The sequence below is a fragment of the Sebastes umbrosus genome, chromosome 1, assembly GCF_015220745.1.
Source record: "Sebastes umbrosus isolate fSebUmb1 chromosome 1, fSebUmb1.pri, whole genome shotgun sequence".
In the NCBI taxonomy this organism is placed as follows: domain Eukaryota; kingdom Metazoa; phylum Chordata; class Actinopteri; order Perciformes; family Sebastidae; genus Sebastes; species Sebastes umbrosus.
Genome location: NC_051269.1, coordinates 29,572,426 through 29,591,366, shown reverse-complemented (window position 1 = coordinate 29,591,366; position 18,941 = coordinate 29,572,426). Strand labels below are relative to the sequence as shown.

The 18,941-nt window shown below is 37.7% G+C and overlaps 2 protein-coding genes across 2 annotated transcripts; one reads left to right on the top strand and one right to left on the bottom strand.

Annotated features, from left to right (window-relative positions):
• Positions 1 to 796: 796 nt before the first annotated feature.
• Positions 797 to 8,893, top strand: ctsz (cathepsin Z). Its single transcript, XM_037749727.1, has 6 exons — positions 797 to 1,067; positions 2,880 to 3,043; positions 4,798 to 4,977; positions 5,063 to 5,213; positions 5,387 to 5,549; positions 8,094 to 8,893. The coding sequence occupies exons 1-6, from the start codon at positions 943 to 945 to the stop codon at positions 8,217 to 8,219; spliced, it is 909 nt and encodes a 302-aa protein (XP_037605655.1). The 5' UTR covers positions 797 to 942; the 3' UTR covers positions 8,220 to 8,893.
• Positions 8,894 to 9,684: 791 nt separating this feature from the next.
• Positions 9,685 to 17,084, bottom strand: nelfcd (negative elongation factor complex member C/D). The gene is made up of 15 exons (XM_037779527.1): positions 16,856 to 17,084; positions 15,863 to 15,969; positions 14,862 to 14,971; positions 14,598 to 14,707; positions 14,339 to 14,446; positions 13,357 to 13,509; positions 12,991 to 13,121; positions 12,699 to 12,864; positions 12,481 to 12,615; positions 12,188 to 12,327; positions 11,463 to 11,577; positions 11,283 to 11,378; positions 11,049 to 11,189; positions 10,332 to 10,461; positions 9,685 to 10,064 (listed from the first exon to the last, which is right to left on the bottom strand). The coding sequence occupies exons 1-15, from the start codon at positions 16,916 to 16,918 to the stop codon at positions 10,030 to 10,032; spliced, it is 1,740 nt and encodes a 579-aa protein (XP_037635455.1). The 5' UTR covers positions 16,919 to 17,084; the 3' UTR covers positions 9,685 to 10,029.
• Positions 17,085 to 18,941: the final 1,857 nt, after the last annotated feature.

Below are 18,941 nucleotides of genomic sequence, written 5' to 3'. Positions count from 1 at the left end.
TGAATTTTGATTTTATTCTCGTTTTATTACGACTTTATTCTTGTAAAATTACGACTTTATTCCCGTAAAATTACAACTTTAATCTTGTCAAATTACGACTTTTTCTTCTAAAATTAAAACTATATTCTCGTAATATTATGACTTTTTTCTAGTAAATTTACAACTTTATTCTCGTAAAATTAAGACTTTTTTTCGTAAAATTACAACTTTATTCTTGTAAAATGACGACTTTATTCTCGTATTACGACTTTTTTTCTCGAAAAAATTACAACTTTATTCTTATAATATTACGACTTTTTTCTCAAAAAATTACGACTACTTTCTCGTAAAATTACGAATTTTTCTTGTAAAATTTTGACTTTATTCTCGTTTTATTACGACTTTATTCTTGTAAAATTACGACTTTATTCTTGTAAAATTACGACTTTATTCCCGTAAAATTACAATTTTAATCTTGTAAAATTACGACTTTTTCTTGTAAAATTACGACTTTATTCTCGTATTACGACTTTTTTTCTCGAAAAAATTACGACTTTATTCTTGTAATATTACGACTTTTAAAAAAAAAAAAAAAAAGTTATGACTTTATTCTCGAAGTCTCAGATTTGTTTTCCTCAATGTGGCCCTAATACTCCTCCGTACCCCTGAGAGATGTGTTGTGGAGAAAAGAAACTGTAGTGTATTGAATCCCCTTTACATGGCGCGTTGCTTCCTCTGTGCCCACTGACGTGACTTCATGACTTCCTTGTTGGACATGTGGGATGTGATTTACAGGTCACATGACTGTAGTCTCTCTGAACCGGGTTATTCTCTGAGTTTACCCACAGACAGACAGACACACAGACACACAGACAGACAGACAGACACCAGGCTATCTCTGCCAGTTCCTCCTCTCGTCGTCGCGTTAACGCTGCTTCAGGTTAACGTCTCTCGGTGTTGAAGATGACGCTGACCGTGTTAGGCGTGCTGTTTTCGGTCGTGCTGTCCGGTGTGAGCGCCGGACTGTTCTTCAACCCGGAGGAGCCGTGCTATACCCGCTCACCCAGAAAACACGACTTTGGACTGCAGTAAGTAAACACATATCTGTTTGTTAAGAGTTATGAAGTATTAGCTGCTGTAAAAGCTGTTTAACGAGCCGGCTGGCTGACGTCAGCTGTAGAGAGAAGTAGGGAGTTTTGGGTTTTAATGTCATGTTGCTGCTTTTCTGAGTATTTACGGTAAAACAAGACGGAAACAAATTCATAAAACTGATTTGTTTACAGTTGTTAACTGAGTGCCAGTGTATAGGGGACAAACCTCTTCACAATGCTCAACCTAATCATCTCTTATCTTGCACATGTACGGGCTTACAGAGGACGCTCGTGATGATGATGATGATGTTGTTTTCACGCTTCCAGGAAGATTTCTCAACATTTCCTTATTAGTGTCTGATCACGAGTTTTACTGAATCACAGGTTGAGGAAGTTACCAATTCCCTAACTATAGGTCAGCTATCAACAATGAAAGACTCATTGTCATGGGACAAAAAGATAAAAATCATAATATTTCACTTTTAATGTTAACTTATAGATAGAGCTGTCAATCGATTTTAAAATATTGACTATGACTTTTTTATGACTTACTATAATATGACTTTTTTAAAATATCTTTTTATGGCATATACTATGATTTTTTGATATTTTCATGCCATAACACAATATAGCATTTTTATGACATACTGTACTATAACTTTTTATGACACAATATACTATGATATAGACATCTTCACATGTATATATTATGCAATGATCACCCTGGAAGTTAACAATTCCCTAATTATAGGTCAGCTATCAACCCTGAAAGACTCATTGTCATGGGACAAAAAGATAAACAATCTCAATATTTCACATTTAATGTTAACTTATAGATAGATCTGTACAATCGATTAAAATATTTAATTGCGATTTTTCCATAGATTATCATGATTAATTGCAAATTAATCACTTTTTTTTTCTGTTCAAAAGGTACCTTAAAGGGAGAAATTTATAAAATTTGTAGAATACAAAAAAAATTTAAGAAACAATGAAGAAAAAGAGAATGATCATACCAACGAGTGGATGAAAATGAATGAAAAGCATAACATGTTTACATGCTGTAATGTTAAAAAAAAAATTTATTTTCCTCATACTGTCTGCTTGAATATGCCTGAATTCACCCTCTGTCTGAAACGCTCCGTTTTAGTGCATTTCAACAGAATTGCAAAGGAATTGCAACAAAATTGCGTTGCTAGGCAACAGTTTGTGTCCATGTTTATTTCCTGTCAGCTGATGTTATTCACATACACTGCAACAGGAAATAAACTGGGACACATTTAGAATGTTTACGTTTAAAACCGTGTAATGGTCTAAATATTGCATATTTGTGACATCACAAATTTATAGATTTTGTTTTTGTGCAGTTTATCTCCGTGCATGTAAATTCTGTATTAAAACCTTCAGTACTGTACAGTAATGTTAAGTATATGGTGAAGAATATTAAGTCCCTTTACATTATTTAAAGTTTTCAAGATAAATATCAGAATTCCTCAAAAGCTATAGCTTTGCGATACTGGACTTAGATAGTACAGTAACATGTAGTTTTAAAGATCTATTAATGATAGATCACCTAGAGCTAAAATTGATTAATCGATACGTTGATTGACAGAAAATGTATCAGCACCCATTTTGATAATCAATAATTGAACTTTTAAGTCTTAAATGACAATATTTTGTTGATTCCAATCCAGACCTTTTGACAAATGCACATTTTTAGCATTTTTTTTGTGTGATGTAAATGATTAATTAATATTGAGTGTGTTGCTGCTGCAGAATTAATGTATCTAATCACCTGTCCTTTCACAGGACAGCTCCTCGCCCTCATGAGTATTTAAACATTTCTGACTTGCCCAAATCATGGGACTGGAGGAACATCAATGGCACCAACTATGTGAGCACGACCCGTAACCAGCACATCCCCCAGTACTGTGGCTCCTGCTGGGCCCATGGCAGCACCAGCGCCATGGCAGGTATGAATCAATATAGCTTTCCTAATGGGAACTTTAAAACATGCTGTATCATTGTTGTTTGGCAGCGGTGTAGAACTGTGATCACATGACTGTTGAGATATTTATATATAGGGTTTCACTTCCACTTTGCATAGAAGTGATTTACAGGAACTACTATAACTGAATTCGATATCTCCGGAACACCTGGAAGCAGTTTCTTCCATTGCATTTAGATGCTGATGGGCAGGTTGGCACCGTGCATGGCAGTCTCTGCCATCAGTGAATGTGTGTGTGAATTTGGGAGTTTTTGTTTTTTTATGGCATACTATAATATAACATTTTTGACATACTATAATAGACTTTTAGGAAATTTTCATGGCATACTCTATTGTCATTTTTATGGCATATTCTATGACTTTTTATGACATACTATACTATGACATTTTTATGGTTTTTATTTCATAATATTAAATTTTTATGACATTTTATGACTTACTATACTATGACTTTTTATGGAATACTATACTATGATTTTTTATGGCATACTATGACTTATTTATTACATACTATACTATGGCTTTTTTATGACTTACTATACTATGACTTTTTTAAAATATTTTTATTCAACATTATATGGCATACACTATGATTCTTTTGACATTTTCATGCCATAGCACAATATGACATTTTTATGACATACTATACTATGACTTTATGACACAATATACTATGGTAAAGACATCTTCACATGTACATACTATGCATGATCATCCAGTCCATGTATATCCATCCAGTATTTATTTCTTTACACTATTTATATTGTTTACAACTTCCAGAATACTTGACTTGTATATAGACATTTTATTTTTATTTTCATTATTGTAGTCTTTTTTATTGTTGGTCATTGTTGTTCCTAGCTGTTGTTATTTCTATGCACATTGAGAGAGCTGCATAAAACCGGAGTCAAATTCCATGTATGTACAGTATATACGTGGCGAAATAAAACTGATTCTGATTCGGAGTGTTTAACTATATTAAAAATAGTCATAATTTCATTCATATTTCAACAGTATATTGTGTCGAAAAATGTAATGAAAAAAAAGTTATAGTATCTTATGTTGAAAAATGAAATGAAAAAAAGTCATAGTATATTGTGTCAAACATTTTCTTGAAAAAAAACATTGTATAAAATGTCGAAAAATGTCATGAAAAAAGTCATGGTATAGTATGTCAAAAAATTTCATGAAAAAAAAGTTATAATATAGTATGTCGAAAAATTTCATGAAAAAAGTCATACTTTAGTATGTAGAAAATTTCATGAAAAAAAGTCATAAGTATAGTATGTAAAAACTGCTCAGGGCTGCCCCTGACAGGCGCCCCGAGCAGTTGGGGGTTTGGTGCCTTGCTCAAGGGCACCTCGGCAGTGCCCAAGAGGAAAACTGGCATCTCTCCAGCTACTAGTTGTAGATTCGGCTTTTTTTCACATTAAACTCGGTGAAATTACAGTTGAGTTTGACCAAAGCACACTTGGTGATTGTTGGAAAGAGTAACGATGACAGTTTAGGTGAGTTTTATTTTGTTTCTGTCCAGTTTGAATGAAGTGTTTTACGATGCTCCGCTACGTACAGCTGATCTCAACATAAACAAAAATACACGTGGATGATATCGCAAGCTGAACGGAGAGGGGGGCGGAGGTCTGCGCTCTCTGAGTGCCATTCTAGTTCTAGTTTATTTCTCATTTGTATTATAAAGCTCTGTGTTTGCTCTCTCACCAGATCGCATCAACATTAAGAGGAAGGGAGTGTGGCCATCCGCCTATCTTTCTGTCCAGAATGTGATCGACTGTGGTGATGCCGGCAGTTGCCATGGAGGAGATCACAGCGGAGTTTGGGCGTACGCTAACAAACACGGTATCCCTGATGAGACCTGCAACAACTACCAGGCTAAAGACCAGGGTAAGCATCCTTCAGTGCACAAAGTAATGGTTACCATCCCTTCCCTCATCTGAGTCTGTAACATGTTCTGTGTCCCTCTCTAAAGACTGCAAACCCTTCAATGAATGTGGCACCTGCACCACCTTTAATGTGTGCAATATTGTGAAGAACTACACCCTGTGGAAAGTGGAAGATTTTGGAGATGTCACCGGGAGGGAGAAGATGATGGCAGAGATCTACGCTAGAGGACCGATCAGGTTAGCGACTTTTCTTTTGTGGAGCAGTAGACGGCCCGCTCTGTTACTTTTTTGATCAACTGATGTGGAACATTGGATTATCGTGTATCCACGTCTCTACACTATCTGATTTCAGTCATTGTTTCATCTTTACCCAGAGGAAGTAAGTAATCTGTGGTGTTTGTTTTCTCCAGCTGTGGGATTATGGCCACAGACAAGCTGGACGCCTACACTGGAGGTCTCTACTCTGAATATTATGAGGAACCTTCCATCAACCACATTGTGTCCGTGGCAGGATGGGGAGTGGAGGGCGGCGTTGAATACTGGATTGTACGCAACTCCTGGGGAGAGCCATGGGTAAGTCTTTATCAAACGGAGAACGCCACGCAGTGAAAGTAGGAATGATTGTCGGCTCTACGCAGCGTCGGCGTTAGGGGCGGGCCATGGGGATCCAGGCCCGTCCAAAAAGGTCACTGTGCCCCCTCAGCTGAATTCTCTCCTGACAAAAAACTCAAATGAAATAACAGCAAAGTAAAATTAAGTCATTCAGTTTGGTGATGGAAGGACTTAACACTGCAATGCAAATAAAGCACAAAACAGTGATAGTTTTGCATTTAGGAAACAACTAGGACATGTACTTGGGCTTGATTACATAGTTTTCTATTGGAGTGTCCTAACTGGCTGCGAGCAACATGGTGCTGCACAGCAACACGGTGCTGCACAGCGCGGCGTGACGTTTTGTCTGAACTTCTATCGGATACACGGTTCCTATTTTTTCCTGTAACTCATATTGAGAGGAACGGCTGATTAGTTTAGATAAAATGAGCCGAGAAAACCGGGTCAGTTGTCCTGGATGTAAATGAAAATATTAACTTGATTACTGACATTTTCAGCACAGGCATTGACGCTCGCAGTTATATGTAATAAAGTTCACCAGTGAAATTTTATTACGAGCAACCTGTCAAAAAATACAACAGCCACCTCACTAATGGTTCAAATAAAACACGAACACACAGCGCAAAGAGACAAATATGGAAACTCTGGGGAATATGAGCCGTCACTACAATATTTCAGTAAGAAGCCTCCTTTTGATCCGCTGCGTTTGATTGTTTTTTTTATTTTTTTATTTTTTTAATCTAGCTCAATAGAAAAAAATGAGAGAAAGTAGACCTACAAACCTGGTGCATTAAAGCACAATTAGGACCAAGAGAGTAAAAAGCATCCTGTGCTCCTCTCACATCTTACTTTTTCTACCTGTTTGGATTATTCTGTTCAGTATCGTGTAATAAAACAACAGACTAATGTTACACTACAGCAGGCTGAGCAGGGACTACAACTGGTGAGGGAAACATCCACATTTAGTCTTTCTTAACATAAATTATAGTTATGAAGAAATCAGTCAGACTGTTAGATTAATGTGTTGTTTAACTCCCTGTTAACTGTATCTAGGCACCCGTGTGTGTACATTTTGACCCTGGCATGAGCAAGACGCAGGGCGTGCCTGAGGAGTTATCTGTGTCCTACAGTACCTCCTCATTTCAAAACAGAAATCATAATAAGGTGGCAGTTGGCTGGAGAAGATCACTAGATAACAACCTACTTGCTCTTGGCTATATCGTATGTTATTTCCAGTAAATATCACAAATAAAACGTGTGTTTTCTGATAAAAAAAAAAAGTACGAACGTAGGAAGATAACAAGTACTACTAACCCATCTTTGAGGTGGTTACGTCTTCAGCTCCAGTCTGATCTGGAGCTCACAGCTGATATGTTCCTGGTTTGTTTACAGAAGTGCAGATTTAACGGATTCAGTGGACAGAGAGCATCCGATGCGCGATGCAGCGCCATAGTTGGACACTCGCATCCAGTTAGGACACGGTGTTAGTTTATAACCTGTTTTTGTGGACATAACAGCATGTGGATGCGTGCATGCGCACCTGTGCGCATAAGTGGCAGTATGTATATCCCTCTGTCAGTTTATTTCTTTCATGAAACATGATAATGTTAAAGATACACTTAATAAAGGCTATATGAGGTGGAAAAAAATGCCCCCCGTCAAAGCTGATTGCCCGTCCGCCCCTAACACTCTGGCGCCGACCCTGGCTCCATGGTCAAAAATTGCATTGTCATTTTCATTCTGTTTACAAAACTATGTCACTTAAAGCCCCCTGAAAACTAGGCTTGCCGCGGTAGTCAGTGTTACCCGTGTTTCATTACTTACCTACTGCCCCACCGTTGTTTTGCTTATTTTATAGAAATAAAACCCATTTAGTTCATTTTTACGTATAGTCGGACGAAAGAGGCTACAATCTGAAAGTGAAAGTGTCTGCTCCATACGGAGTCTCAGCAGAGTAGCAGGAGTCATATTTCATGCACACGGGACGAGAGAGTTAACAGACAAGACGATGAAGGAGGATTTGGTGTCAAAGCGAAAAGCAAAAGCGCCTATTTGGCAACATTTCAGATTTAAACCCAATGCTAGAAGGGAAACATAATGTTAATGAGGCAATCGCCGTGCGGAGGACGGTTGGTTGGACAACAATCAATTTGAAGATCGGACTTGGAAAATTACCAAAAAAATGGCCATCGCAATTTTCCTGACATTTTATAGACCAAAGTTATTTAACTTTCTATCACATAAAACAAAGAAGACCAGCAAATCTAGGGAGTGTTTGGCATTTTGACTTGAAAAATTATTACAGCGATTAATTGATTAGGTTAGAGATCATGTACAACGAGCCGGTCATTTGTTGTGAAATAAACCCCAACAGGTCTATCGGGGTTTACAGCCTGGTATAAAGAAATAACAGACCGTAGAACGCCGTGATTGACCAATCAGAATTGAGTATTCAACAAAGCCATGTAATAGTAATATTTGCCGATTCATTTCCCCTCTCCACAGGGGGAGAAGGGCTGGCTCAGGATCGTGACCAGTGCCTACAAGGGAGGAAGTGGAAGCACGTACAATCTGGCATTGGAGGAGGACTGCATGTACGGAGACCCAGTTGTCCCCAAGGCCTACCTGTAGGGGAGACCAGCACCCACAGTGTCAGAGGTCATCACTGCACACTCTCATATGTCTTCCTGTCTCAGGCAAAGGAAGACTTTCTATTTGTAAAATGTTGAAAAGGGAATAAGATCAGATTAGATTTTTTTTGAGAGATCTATTTTTTACACTTGTAATCAGGGGGTCAAATCAAACTTGCTTGAATCAGTGCATATTCTGATTTTTACCACAGTGATGTGAACTGAAAAAGATAAATTGCATAGGAGGAGTGAAAGATCACTACAACTAATTGCTGCAAAATTCAAGCACTGCATGCTAAATAGCCATTATAAACAGTGACAAGATGCAAGAAGTTCTTCAGTTCAAGAGGACATTCACAGCTTTTTATAGATTATGTTTTTCAATGCATTCTGACTCAGCCAAAGAACAGTGTTTTTAATTTGTCCTGCACTGCTCCGACACTGAATGTTTTCAGTGTGTGGTCTTATTGTATTGACAATATCACCACACCCTGATAGAAAAACGGAAACAAATCAAACTAAGTGTGCCTTACATGCACTGGCAGTCAATACTAGATGTATGTAATCTTCTTTTTGTTTTCTCACTTAACAATGTACACATCAGAAATTCTGGAAAAGATACAATCTTTGTTTTAAACTCTGCCAATAAACACAACTTGACAGTGATGCTCCACACAAAATCTGTATTGATAACTCAGACCGTAGGCCTGACAGATGGCTGTAAAAAGCTTCCTATGGTGACATGATTATAAAGTTTACTGTGCTAATAGTCATATTATATTAGCCGCAATTTCTATATCTAAAGGTTTGTGATGCTGTCAAAATTCAACTAACTCGCTCTGTGCTATAACATTCTGTGGGGTTTCAGATCTTTATCAATATTCACGGACGTCAGATACGATAGATGTTATTTTAAACTGTCTGTACGTGAGAATCAAGAGACTTCATCTGGCACCTTGATGTGTGAAGTCGTGAACCATAATGGGGAACTAGTTTTACCGCTGTGCTTTTGAACTGTTAAATGTTTTACAAACTTTGATAGTCATGTCTGATTGCAGGACAGCTCTGAATTAAGTGATGTTAAAGGTGCTAAATTCAATATTCAGAGCATTAATATAGCAGCAAGCAACTATTTGCTATGTAAAGATATAGCGTGGAGTAATGTGTAATTGAGCAGAGAATGAAGTCGTTCTCCCTCTCTGTGTGTTGTAATTTATTGAGATCGGTCGCGCTTGCTTTTTGCTGCATGTGAGCGTGCCCCACTGGCTAGCTGACGCCCGCCAGTCTGCACTGCTCTCATACGGCGGTTACAGTTGATAACACTGACCGACGGCGCTATCGCGGAAGCGTAGCACCCACCCTCCAGTTCCCCCTCAGGTAAACACCGTTATCTCAGCACTGTTGCCATTATTTACATTGTTTAGCGCTGTTTTAAATATATAAAAGATAATAAATGCTCTCTATCCCGTATTTAGCACCTTTTAATTATAAAAAAAAAAAAAGTGCCATTTTATAATTGATTAAAAATTCCAAAATGCAAGAAAGTACATATTCAGGATTTTATTTTAAAACCGCTTGAACTAACAAAATATAGAAAATCAAATATACACGTGAAAAAAGAAAATGTTTAGCTGCATCTTCAGAGGCTTCTCCTTCGATCAGTGTCTCTTATTACTGTACTTCTCCATCAGCTCGTCGACATTTACCTGTTTGTTGCCTCAATAGAAACAAATCGTTCACTTGGTGAAACTGAGCAGTCCGTCTCCGAGCTATGTGCTTCTTCAACATCAAGCAGAGTCCTCCTCTCCACATCAGTTTATCATGATGAAGTTTGACTTGCAATGAGCTGGAAAAACAGGGAACTAATTACCTACATGTACATATCTTGTGCTTCAAGAAGAAGTTTACAACTTTTAAATAGATGTTATTTTGCATTCTAGTTTGATGGTTGATGTTCCTGCATGTAAACTACTTCCTACTTAGTTTAGTGTACTTTCAAAGCTCCTGTTTGTTGAACATAGAAGCCCTGACTTCATCAGGATATTGCACATTTAGTTTTCTCTCACCAGTACAGCATGGTTGTACCAACTTAAAATGTTAGCACGTCACTTACCAATGAACTCTGCAACAGGGTCATGCTCTCCCTCTGCGCGGATTGTTCCTGCGATGCTGTCGTTCTCCAGGATGGGCAGGAAGAGCTGAACAAAGTCTGATGTGTAAGGAGGCGCTATCACATCCAGCACCTATTAAGAGAAATAGAGGAGTTTAATTAATTTGTTCTAAGGTTTGTTTTAACGCACAAGTTACAAATGTTTTCTGATGGCGTTCAAGGTCGGTTTATGCAATATTTATAAACCACCGTGAAACAGGCCTGTTTTCATTTATGATCACCTGACAAACAAACAATTACAACATTGACCTACCGATATGGTGAACTTGTTAGCTTATTTACACATCCATCAGTTATGGAAGCAACATGATTACTCATTAGGAGTTGTGCTTGTGGCCACTTGCTCTATCTTTTCTCTCTACCAACTCTTGAAGGGGATATGACTCATTAGCTGCTAAGTGCTCCTGTGTTCACCAGCTAATTGTTAAATTGAAGATGTTTTTAAGTTAATTTATCTCAATTTTATACACTTAAAAATATATTAATCATGGTAGGGGTGGGCAAAATCCCCTGAAAACATCTCAAAATGATGAAACTTTGTTCAAGACCATTTTAGGGTCGATTTGAGTGAATAAAACATAGTTTGAGACTTTTGGGACCTGCAGACAACCTATAAACGTCTGTGATGGAGGAAAATACTCAAAGTTATACAGCTGTTACCTCAGTGACAAAATATCTAATGAGGGAGATGTCCGTGTTGAGTTTCTCCAGACACTTGCGAATGTAACCAACTACGGGCAGGACGTAGCCACGGCTCAGCAGATGAACCATTCGGTCCAGCAGAGTCTTCTTCAACTCCATCTAAGGGGGAAGTAAAACCAACACTATGTCAGCCGAGTGGTCACACTGTTACATCACACAGGAATAAGAAGCATCACAGTGACACGAACAGACCTGCTCCATGACGTCCAGCTGAGAGTGCTCCGTCTCAAAAAGCTTGATGAGCAGCTGGAGGACCTGCGGGTGCAGCAGCTGGTGACACGTACAGATCTGTGTGGAGGAAGCATTCGTTTTGACTTTTTAGAAGGGCGGTCTTAAAGAATGAAGACTTAAAGTTTGGTAGTCAAGTCGTACCTCGTCCAGTAAAGCTAAATGTACTGGAGTGTGGTCCGTCTGCAGCTGGAAATACCGCGGCTCAGACACCGTCCAGTCCACCCATTTTAAAACCCCCATAGCAACTACTGGAAACCTGAACACAAACACACAGACAGGAAGTTAGCAGGGATCAGTCAGAGGTGAGAAGGGCTGGCTATTGAATCCTCAAGTGTCTACACTGATAAGTATTAAAAACTGACAAGTACCAAAAGCTGTCACTGAATCCATAATCTTTGTGTTTTTAGGAGGTAATGTATTTCCTCATTTAAATCAATCATTTTATTCTGGTTTAGCAGAAAAACAAGTTTATTCTCATCAAAGTAGGGTATTGAAATTAGAGCTGCAATGATTAATTGATTAGTTGTCAACTATTTTGATAATCGATTGATCAGTTTGAGTAATTTTTAAGAAAAAAAAGGTAAATTCTCTGAATCTAGTTTCTTAAATGTGAATATTTTCTGGTTTCTTTACTCCTCTATGACAGTAAACTGAATATCTTTGAGTTGTGGACAAAACAAGACATTTGAGGACGTCGTCTTGGGCTTTGAGAAACACACTTTTCACCATTTTCTGTTTTGTCTTTTCACAACCATCAACAACGCAATCATTATAAACCCATTTCTTATCATGTAGAACACCTCCCTCCCTTAAAATAATAACAAGTTGCAGGCTTTAGAGAAGTGAGATCTCGGTCGTCTACTCACCGGATGCACTGGTACAAAGTGCCGAGTTCAGCCACCAGCTCTGTGGCTCCTTTGTTCTCGTTGCAGCACAGGTTGTGCACAGTCTCTATGGCCTTTGAAGTCGACTTCAGCTCATCTTTATTGATGTTGACTCGCTTGTTCTGGGGTTGAACAGAAAGAAAGATGTAAAGAAGCTGTTAAAGGTGTGTAAAGAAAACAAATGAGCATCTGAATTCAGTAAGGAAATAACAACAACAAATAACAACCAAATACAAATACAGACGGATCAGCAAATTCACCCCAGTTCCCTGTACCTTTTTCCACGTTTCAACCACACTGGCAGCGTAGGCCAAGATGTGGATGTATTTGTGTTTATGGTCTTGGTTGATCTTTGATCCGGGTTTAAACAGCGACTGCATGAACAGGTCCAGAAAGGCGGGCACTCTGATCTAAAGATGAGAAAGATCTATATTTCAGCACTTTAACGAGCATGTAGTGGATGCAAACCGAGTCAAAGGTGCTCCGTCCTCACCAGCTCCACAGGAGGCGGGTCCATGCTGCTGAACATCTTGAACAGAACTGTGATATCTGCAGGATTCAGGGCTCCTTTAGACAACATGGCACCCAGCGCCTGGCAGGCTCGAGGGTAGGCTGCTGCTGTGCCTAGCGCGAGGGTTATCTGACTAGCATCGTGACCTCTGTGATATAAACCACAGAATTAATATCATCCACATAACGATCCACTTGATCAATTTTACCCCCCTGAAACACTAGAAAACAGGGCACGTCATGGTGAGATTCTGATGAAAAAGAGACAAAGTTACCTCTCATGTGCCGACTTCTGCACCTCCTGGCCGATCCTACGAATAGCTGAACCGCCTTGTTCCTCCTGAGAGAGGATGGACATCATCGCCTGGGCAAAGAGGTAGGTGTGCTCGCCGTGACACACCATCTTCTACACGAGAGAGGAGGGAACAACTCAGCAAAGATCGCCACATGCAGCAAACAGAGGAACAGAAAGTCACCACATGTACCGACTGACTTTCACACACTGTGGTGTTAATATAACACAACTGATTATTTTCATTTGGGACTAAACTCTCACTTCAAAAGGTGAGAAGCAAGACTCTAAAAATACTTAGTAAATGGAGACGACATGGTTAATGAAACGGAGAAGATAACAGACTCACAGCAAATTCTGGTAGGTTCTTCTCCAGGTTTTCTTCTCCTCCATCGAGCAGCGTGGCCAAAGATGTCCTCAACACCCGGGAGAAAACCTCCAGCTGCTGACACGCTGTGGACACACTGGTGATCTCACCCTGATAACCTGCATCTGAAATGAGCTAAACACACATACACAAAATATGTGAGACTCTTCTGAAAGATCAGTCTTCTTTTGAGGCATTAAAATATAAAAAGTGAACCAAGAAAACAACTGCTCAAATTCAGAAAACTTAAAAGAGGCATCAGCAGCTCTACGTATTGATCGGTCATAGTATTGAACTACAAATTATTTTGATTTATTACCGTTTTTCTCAGTTGCTTTGGTACATTTCATTTCACTGTTGAATAGTCTTACACCCCAAAACATCTAGGCATTAATTCATTGCATTCATTAAGTCATTACATGCAAAATGGTGGAACCAGTTGTCATAATCTGTCAAGCATATTTTATATACATTTCTATAAGACTTTTTTTAATAAGTGTGTCCTGAATTGATGAATTGCTCTCAGGTGAATCTTGACTTTCACCAATGCAGGGGAAGTGTGAATCGTTATATCAACCAGTACTCTAGGGCTGTCCTCGCCCAAAGAAATTCTTAGTCGACTAATAATTATACAATTTTGATGACGAATTGATAAGTTGGTTTAACGGACAGATCTGTAAAATTGAGTTTCTCCACAAAGAATCACACATCTTGTGTTTACCAGAGATGTGCTCAAACGTTTGTTGGAAATAACTCATTCAGCATGAAAAAAGCATAAAAAACGACTAAAGAACTAAAGAAATATTAGTTGACTAATCGGTCTTTAGTCTTAGTCGACTAAAAGGGGGCAGCCCTACAGTTCTCTATAAAATGGCTCAGCTGTTTACATTTCTAATTTTGTGTTTGTTTACTACTACTACTACTACTACTACCACTACCACCACTACTACTACTACTACCGTACCTTTACAGTGAAGTTGAGCATCAAGCAGTCTGGGTGAGCCTCTGCCAGCTTATAGAAAAGATCTCTCCACGTAGTGTGTGCTATCATCTGTTCGAGCCAAGCAGGAGTCTGAAAACACAAAAGTCTGGATTGGTTTTGTTCATAAGAGCTTCACTTATACAGTATGTAACCATGACAATTAAATCTTTTTGCACAAAGTGTTCAGGATTTGTGATCACTTGCATTCGTAATATTACAACCAAGTGTTCAGAAATCTCACCTCTCCCTCGACAGTGAAAATGGAATCAGCCTTTTGGGGGTCAAAGTGTTTTATCAGGAGACTCTTGAGGTGATTTTCTACTCGCTCTTGGACCTGAGCGGGCTCTACACCTGCAGTCACAATAAAGAAATTACAAATTAATAAACAGTCATCAATAAGACACAAGGTGATGGTCAGAGGAGGAAAGGGGAAGTTTTTTTTTTGCACAGCAATGATGACGCAAAACACTGAAAACATTGCAGGATTTTGTAGTTGGCTACCTACCCATCTGGATGAGCCACTCTGCCAGCAGATTAACGGTCTGAGCCACAGCAGAGTAGTTTTCAGAGAGAAGCTGGATGACGTGTTCTGGAGATCCACCTGATTGGAAATACCTGCAAGAAAAATAAATAGAATATAATAATTCTCAGTGGGTCTTTAACACTTAAACACGGGTCATCCTGTGAAGTTTTCAGTTAAGTTGTTGTCTCGGTCTCATTTAGAAATATTCTCTGTGTTGCTCAGTGGGATGAAGGCGATGATATTAGAGATGCACCGATCCGACTTTTTCAGTCCCGATACCAATAGCGATACCTGGGCTTTGGGTATCGGCCATTACCGAGTACCGATCCGATACCAGTGTTTAATTAATAAGCTGTATGCCTCACTGTGTGGAAGTGACTGGGATCATTCTTTTATGTGTAAGGCAACATCCGGCTTGACTTAAACATTGCTTTCTTAACTTTGCAAAACAAAATGTAACAAATAAATACATAAATATAAATGTACTGAATTGTTATTATTAAATAATAAATCGTACACCAGAAACTTGGTAAAAAAAACAACTTCAAAATTAACAGGAATTATTTACATTAATTACATTTCAAGTGTAAACCCTTTCAATGCAGCAAAAAATTGCTCAAAACTTAAAAAGGTATTAAAATTCCAGTATATAATGGATATAGTATATAAAAATTGAATTGAATTGAACAGATCTAGAAATCACCAAGGGTCATAAAATCAATTTTCTGCAACATTTTGGAATATTTAGCGCATAGTCGGATTATATTTTGAAAAATGTTTGCCATGGCCCCCAGGGGCCAAATTTGCAGTCCAAATATCTATATCTTTTCATTATATATAAACCTACATCTACATTCCCACTAATCGGCCCCATGTCACCGATACCAGATCCAGCTATTTAAGTCTGTACCGGCCTGATATCAGATCTGGTATCGGTGCATCCCTAGATAATATTATGTTTGTATGAGAAAAAGGGTGCTTACGTTTTGAGGGTGTTGAAGATGGCAGGCTCCATGATGTAATCTCTACTGGAGAATTTCGTCAGACAATCTTCCTGGACTTTCCCATCATTTCCCCCTTCCACATATTCCTTCACAAAAGGAACATTGACACATGTGTTTATGATTCTATAATATATATAATATATATATATATATATATATATATATATTATATATATACATATCCATAAATGTTACTATATGCAAAAGAGATTAATTATTATTATTATTTATTATATATATAATATATATATATATTATATATATTATATATATAATATTGATAATATATATGATATTGACATATAATAAATAAATAATAATAATAAATCTCTTTTGCATATAGTAACATTTATGGATGCAGAGGAGGATTAACCAGATATTGACACTATCAGATTTATGTGACTGAGCATCATCAGATTTAAAGCAAACTAAAATGCAGATGACAGATCTGTGCTTGATCTCAATATAAAGTTTACTGAACATTTACAACAAAACTACCTCCCATAAGTCACTATATGGTGTCCTTCTTCCTGTGTTTTCTGGTTGAATGCATGTGTGAAGGTGCAACATTGAACTATGTGTTACTGAGCATTAACTCATTTGTCTTCTGCTGCAGACCTTCACAGGTTTACATGAACAACCTACCATTTAATGTTGAGCACAATAATTTAAATACAGTGACAGAGATCAAACTAATGGTTAATGGTGCATTAAAGAGAGCTGAGTATCAACGTGCAACTTTAACTTCCATGTCCAGCAGCTGTGAGGTCGGTTAGCATGTAGCTAGCTAACATCTGATCAGTGCAGATGTGTGGACACATCTGTCTCTGCAAATCATCTGTATGTTAGATGACTGTTAGTGTGGCGTTGTTACAATAAACCAGCAGCTTGTGTAGCTGCAGTTAAGCTAATGCTGCTAGCTAACTAACAGTGTTCACTGTGAGCATCAACAGGTCTTAGTCTTTCTCTCACCATGGGACCACTGTCTCCGGTTCCTTCCCAGTCTCCTCCTCCGCTGTAGTATTCCTCCTCCATGATGACAGGAGAGAAGCAGCGTTGAACTGGCTACAATAACTCAGCTGCAGACTTTGATTAACTGATGAAGCAGCTAGCCGGTTTAGCTCGTCAGCTAACAGCAACCATGACAACAAGCAGGAGGAAGATGGCGACTCGGTGACCAGCAGGCCACGCCCCCTCAGGGTTATGACGTCAGGGTTCTTCTGCCCCGGGTCCAGTCTGTCAGGAGCAGCAGGCTGCTCACTACATTTAACTAGTTTAGATGCCAACAATTATTATACTATACTATAAATACTCTTTATAACATTAAATAATTACACTAAAATGGTGTATTTGACATGTTGTTAACCATTGCTATGACTATCACTGCCCTCTCGCGGTGACTATGAGTAATTACACTTCTGTGTGCATTTTATTTTGAAATGATTTACCGGAAGTGTGAGTATGCTATAATGTCTGCATTGATGCTAATTGACTAATCTATAACTTCCTCTCTGTCGCCACTAGAGGGCAGCAAACACTCCTGATTTTAAATACAGAGATAAACATAGAGGTAGACTCACAATCAACGAGCACTTTATTTTGCTTTTTACCTTATATTTAACATACTTATATAGGAAATGTACACTTTCTTAGCACATTACATGATGCAGGACTTAATTAATAAGTCCTGAAATAAATTAAATAATTAATTAATAATTATTAATAATGGTTTTATAACAAAGTATACATCAGAAATACAGATACTATTATGAACATATAAATTGATCAGTATTGATAACTGTATTATTCCTATTAAATAGCTTGATAAATCCTATGATGCAGTTCCTACCTGTGACCACTGGAGGACATTAAAACTAGTGATTTTAAATAAATAGGTCAAGTTAGCAAAAGGACATCTTTATTTACCAGTTGTTTAATCTGAATAATGTCTATATACTTTATTATTATTATTATTTTTTTTTATTGCAAGACAAAAGACAATACATTAACACAACAACAAGAGGACGACAAGAACATATGTATATATATTTTAAACATCTTCCTCTGTGTTGATGTTAGGAGATATTGATCTGTGTAATTAAAATCTCGAGTGTTTGCTGCCCTCTAGTGGCGACAACAAGGAACTGATAAATTAGTCAAGATAGCGTCAATACAGACACACTTATACTTCCGGTAAAGTATTTCAAAACAAAACGTACACAGAGTGTAGTTACTCGAGGTCACCTCGGGGGAGCATGGCAATAATTGACCATGGGCAATAATATCATGACAAATACACGATTTCTTTATGGATTATTTTCTACACATCCTAATATTAAGATAAAAATATAGAAAAAAATATAGAAATAGAAATAAAAATATAGAAATAGATACAAATATTAAAATTATAATTACAGCTTTATTCTGCATTGTATTCCATATTTGAAATTTCTTAATATCTATATCTCCTATATTTTATTATCCAGCACTATATCACTTTTTGCACTATATTCACTTTTTTAATAGTTGTGTATCACAGCTGTTACCCTGCACTATATTCAGTTTTAACAGTTTTCTTCATCTGCTGGTATTTTTATATCTGGTATATTTTTTTACACTTTGTACTTTCTACTACTAACTTGTGCCTTTTTACTAACATGTTTTGCACTATGGAACTGTGATGCTGGAAACTTGAATTTCCCTCGGGATCAATAAAGTTACTATCTATCTATCCATCAATCTATCTATTTAATATTGTTAACCTTTGTATTTCCCATAATGTTGACAAGAAGATGCAAGGGATTAACAATAAATCCCTGCTGTTTACATGGCTGCATTGATGCTAACTTGATGAATTTAATATAGCAGTTCTCCACAGTGACCACTAGAGGGCAGATTTTAAATGCAAAGTTCTTCTCTTTGCTTTGTACAACCAGCGGGCATTTTTGTTTTACCTTAAATTTAACAGCAGTGATTTATTGTTAATCCCTTGCATCTTCTTGTCAACATAAACTGGGAAACACAAAGGAAAACATAATTAAGTTGTTGTGCTTCTTTT